Below are 5,130 nucleotides of genomic sequence, written 5' to 3' on the forward strand. Positions count from 1 at the left end.
CCAGATTTATTGATAGAAATTTCCATGTAGTTGGTCAACCAACCATGTTTGGTCTATAATTCATAGATTACTGCGGCCGCTTCCTCCTCCTCTTTTTATTGTTTTGGTACCAGGAACGTTGTCTCTGTTACTATCCATCTTGGAAATCTGTTCTTCAGACATTTATTAAGTTGTTCAAGCAAACAATCAATCTCTGTTGTAAGGCATTTCAGCCAGAATCCATGCATCCCATCTGGTCTGGGTGGCTTTCCATTTTTTATTCTTCTCGGTACTTCGTTTTTTCCTTTCTTTGGTCTTTCTGTATTCCTCTGTGCTGTGACTTTCTAATTTTTTCTGACTTTTTTAATCCAGTCTGCTGTCTGATTATACTGTACATCCTCAGACCAGATTTCCTTTCAGTAGTGCTGAAACTCTCCCACATCATTGGCCCTCTAGTTTTCCTATTCTGCTTTTAACATTAATTAGATCAAAATCTTCTAGGGTCTCTGAAGTGACTCTTCTCTTGATACTAAGAACTTTGTGGGAAATCTTTTGAGTCCATGACACTAAGTGATGAGCTTCTCTTTACATTGTTCCTTCATAACTCTCACATCCTTTCATTAGGCTGATATTTCATCTCCAGGCTGTGTACTGTTCTTTAAATATAATATAATATAATATAATATAATATAATATAATATAATATAAATCAATACATCCTTCATATTATCCTGTACTTTCTTTGGGAGCTGCTACAGTCATATTTGTCCTCAATTTCTCTTCCATTTGTGGTTTCTGTTAATCCTGTATTATTTGCTTCTACCAAAATTTTTGCAGGTGGGTCAACATGACTCATCCCCCTTTTCAGGCTTTCAATCTCCATTTCTGTAAATATTCCTCTTTGCAATTAAGCTCTGTTGTCCAATGAGCATATGTTCAGTCATTATTTTCTTGGTCTTTCTTTCCTTCCAGTGTTGGAGCATTCATTTTTCTCCAGGCTTTCTGTTCTGGTTTTGCCAAAATCCAACCTTAGATCACGTCTTGGTTTGCACTGAGTCCTTTTCACGCTTTTGTTGAAAACTATCTCTGGTTTCCTTGGATAGTTTGGACAACTGCATGATATCCACCTGAGATTACCTGCTTCCACACAATACACCTTGCCAATGGAGGAGCTAAGTTGTTTGGAGGCCCCCTCTATGGCATTCAGAATAATTATCAAGTTGCCTGTATTCTCTCTATTTGGCTGAGTTGTCAATCTATACAATATGCTGAGTCTTAAACTAGTATTTCTAGGTCCCTGGGGTTTGTTTGTTATTTATTTATTTATTATAGAAATCCTACATACTATAATAGGGATGAATTCAATTATATATTATAGATATTAAATACTCTAAACAGTGATTTTGAACCTGTGGTCTAGAGGTACGTAGACCATGTCTAAGATTTTCAAAGGGGTCAGAACCTCCATTCAAATTTTTTAGGGGTCCACAAATGAAAAAAATGCCAAAAACCACTGCTGTACAAAAATTACAAAATGTAATAGACGAAGAGGTACTTATAGAGTTGGCCAGATCCCCAGTGAGTGTGACTCAGCCATAGCTCCATTGGAGTAAAGGGGCCAGATCCCCAACTGGAGTAAAAACAGCTGTATCTTTGCTGATGTTAGAGGGACAGATGAAAGAGTTATGAGGCCAGAGAGAAACAGCATGTGAGGAAAAGGACTTTATAGTCTGCTTGTTACGGCCCTCACCCTAGATGCAGGAGATCAAGTCCCCTTTCTTCAATGACTTTAATTATTTAACCACAGCAGAACAGATTCAACAGGAGAGGCTAAGCGAGGCCTGCATCAGGCTGTCCCTTAGTCATAACTTGGCAGGGATTTTCTGAATACCTGTCGGGCCTGATTCTGCAGTTTAGGTGCTTAAAGTGGCAGTTACACAAGAGGACTTCGTCCCCTATCTGGCATATTTTGTCTCTGTACAACACACAAATTCCAACCAGCTCGTTGCTGTCTATTTCTCTAAATCTTAAAATCTTAAAATCTATTTAAATATATATATTGTACAGGATAGAATAGGGCTCTCTTTGCATTCATCCAACTGAACAGATAATGTCTGCATGCCATTTTAGTTCACTTATGTTGCGTTAAATTAAATTTATTTATATATTGGTCTTACAGGTTACAGTTTTCCCAAATAAATGTCAATGGAAAATCAAACCACAGTGACCGAATTTATTCTCCGGAAATTTTCCAGTGACCCACAGATGCAGATTTTCCTCTTCTTAATGTTTCTAGTTATTTACCTAATCACTCTGTGTAGTAACATAGTGATCATGGTGGTGATAAGAGTTGATTCTCATCTTAACACCCCAATGTACTTCTTTCTCTTCCATTTATCCTTTGTTGATATCTGCTATTCCTCAGTCACGGTGCCTAATATGCTGGTGAACTTCCTAGTAGAGCACAAAACTATTTCTGTCAATGGCTGCATTGTCCAGATGTTTTTCATCATCCTCTCGATTGGTGCTGAAGGTTTCATTCTCTCAACCATGGCTTATGACCGCTACGCTGCCATCTGTGACCCATTGCGTTACACGGAGAGAATGAGCAAAGGGATTTGTGTTCAGCTGGTGAGTGGGGCATGGACAATAGGCTTCTTCCATGCTCTGCTTAACACTGTTTTTACCTCCAAGTTGCATTTCTGTGGGCCCAATGAAATCAGCCATTTCAGCTGTGAACTCCCTCCTCTATTACAACAGTCCTGCACTGACACCTTCACCAATCAAGTGGTGCTTCTTACTTCTGTTGTGATATTAGGGTCAAGCTCCTTCCTCCTCATGCTGATCTCCTACATTTACATCATGTCCACCATCCTGAGGATACGCACTGCGGAGGGCAGGCGTAAAGCCTTCTCCACCTGCAGCTCCCACCTTATTGTGGTTGGTTTGTGGTACCTGACAGCCTTTTTCCAGTACACAAAACCCAGCACAGTCTCCTCTGTGGTTCTGGATGAAATATTCTCCATCCAGTACAGCATCCTGACGCCCATGTTAAACCCTATCATCTACAGCCTGAAAAACAAGGAGGTGAAAATAGCACTATGGAAAACGTTGGGTAAATTGAAGTTTCTCAAGTAGTGCTGATGATCTTAAGTTAAATATATATATATTTTAAATCCAAGAGCAGAGAACTGTGGCTAACTTGTGTTTGAGACATTCTCAAGTCAGGTAATTGATGGTCACATTGTGATAACCTCAGCTGCTTTAAATCAGTGTTTCTCCATTAAAGTCATTGGGACAAGTTGTACAAGAGTCACTGGAGCACAGAGGCCTGGACCCTGGTTCTCCTACATCCATAGTGAGTGCTCTGAGCACCAGGCCATAGAGTCATTCACACATTTCTCTCTCTCTCTCTCTTTTATCCATATCTGTTTAATCTGGCCCACTGACTTCTGGGGAGCTATGGCCAATTTATACCAGCTGAGCATCTGGCCAATTTTATAAAAATTTCTTCATCTATTGATTTCTCAGGGGGTTGTTTTTGACTAATTTGTTGAAACAACTGATATTAAATTGCTATCTTATTGTACTTTACCCTACTAAAATCTCATGGATTTTTTTTCAATAATTAATTATAATAAATAGTGGAGCCAATAGCTTTATTTCTCAGGTAGGACTAGATCCACAAAAGAACTTAGGTTTGAACAGGAGAGTAAGAGAGAGACCCCCATGAGCATATCCCATATTCCCATGGTTAGGGCACTCACATGGGTGGGGAGAGATCCGCTGTTTAAATCCTGTCTCTTTATCAGGCACTTGCAGCATGGCTCTCCCACATCCCAGGTGATAACCCTGACCATTGGGATAAAAGTTGAGTTGTTTTCTCCTTCTGATTCCTTCTTCCTTTCTCCACCCCAGTTTTTTGTTAAAAAATGCCTTAGGTGCAGTTAGAGGATTCCCACCTGGGAACCCTCTAAACAGAAGGAGGTGTCTTGCTCCAGGGGACACGGAGACTGAATTCTGACAGAGGTGAGGTTTAGAACACATCCTTCTCCTCATCCTCTCCCATTGGCCAGGGAATCACCGATCATGATGTTAGGGCACAAGAGCAAATGGTAGACCATCCCTGGTCAGATGGTCAATCAGGCCAATGGTCCATCTTGCACAGTATCCTGTTTCTGACAGGAGCCAGTGCCAGATTCTTCAAAGGGAAAAATGAACAGAACAGGCAATTATTGAGTGATCCATCCCCTGTTGTTCAGTCCCAGCTTCTGGCAGTCAGAGGTTTAGAGACATCCAGAGCAGGGAGTTGCCTCTCTGGCCATCTGGACTAAAAGCCATTGATGGACCTATCCTACATGAATTTATCTAATTCTTTTTTTAAAAAAAAGCAACTGTCTTCAGCAGAAATAAAATGGAACGAGTGAAGTTAAAATGAAAGCCTGATTTAATATTTTACATTTCAAATGCTTTAAATGTTTTGCAGCCTTGTCTGTATCTTTAATAAAAGGTTATAAAATGGGATTTTTAATGGTATGTTTGCCAAGGTACTAAGAAGACTGACATCTCTGCATAGCAAACTCTGAATCTTGTTTAAAACAGTTTAATGTGGGACATTGACTGAGTTATATGGACACTTTGGGCCTGTCTATGGGTCCAAATTAATACACAGAAACTACTTTGGGATCTTTGTGGGTCACAGATGTTGCTGAAGAGAACTGCTCAATTCTGACACTCTGTGTGATGGGAACATAAGAACTGAATCCAAGCTGAGGGCCATATCTAGCTCAGTATCCTGTTTCTGACAGTGATTAGAACCAGATGATCAGGACGTTTCACAGTAGAGAGCTGTGGTATATTCAGCTCCTCACAGTAAAATTGTATATAAATAGACATTCTATATAAATGTATATAATAGAATTGTATATAAATAGACATTGGCTTAATGTCTGAAACATCTTTAATATCCCTTTAGAATATGTTTTCAGAATTAATTATAATAACCCAAAATATTTGTATCTAAACCTTTTCTGAATTTCGCTACGTTAAGATAAAAAATGTAATGTGTAGCAAAAAAAGTTCCGCTTCATGCCATCAGTACATGCAAAGAACAACCTCCCAAGAGTTGCTCGGTCCAAACCATCACCCTCA

General features: G+C 39.5%; 1 protein-coding gene across 1 annotated transcript; it reads left to right on the forward strand.

The window, feature by feature from the left end:
* The first annotated feature begins 2,178 nt into the window (after positions 1-2,178).
* On the forward strand, positions 2,179-3,117 carry LOC116836601 (olfactory receptor 5A1-like). Its single transcript, XM_032800291.1, has one exon. It carries the CDS (start codon positions 2,179-2,181, stop codon positions 3,115-3,117), a length of 939 nt encoding a protein of 312 aa, XP_032656182.1.
* The last annotated feature ends 2,013 nt before the right edge of the window (positions 3,118-5,130 follow it).

This window comes from Chelonoidis abingdonii, chromosome 25 (assembly GCF_003597395.2).
Source record: "Chelonoidis abingdonii isolate Lonesome George chromosome 25, CheloAbing_2.0, whole genome shotgun sequence".
Lineage (NCBI taxonomy): Eukaryota > Metazoa > Chordata > Testudines > Testudinidae > Chelonoidis > Chelonoidis abingdonii.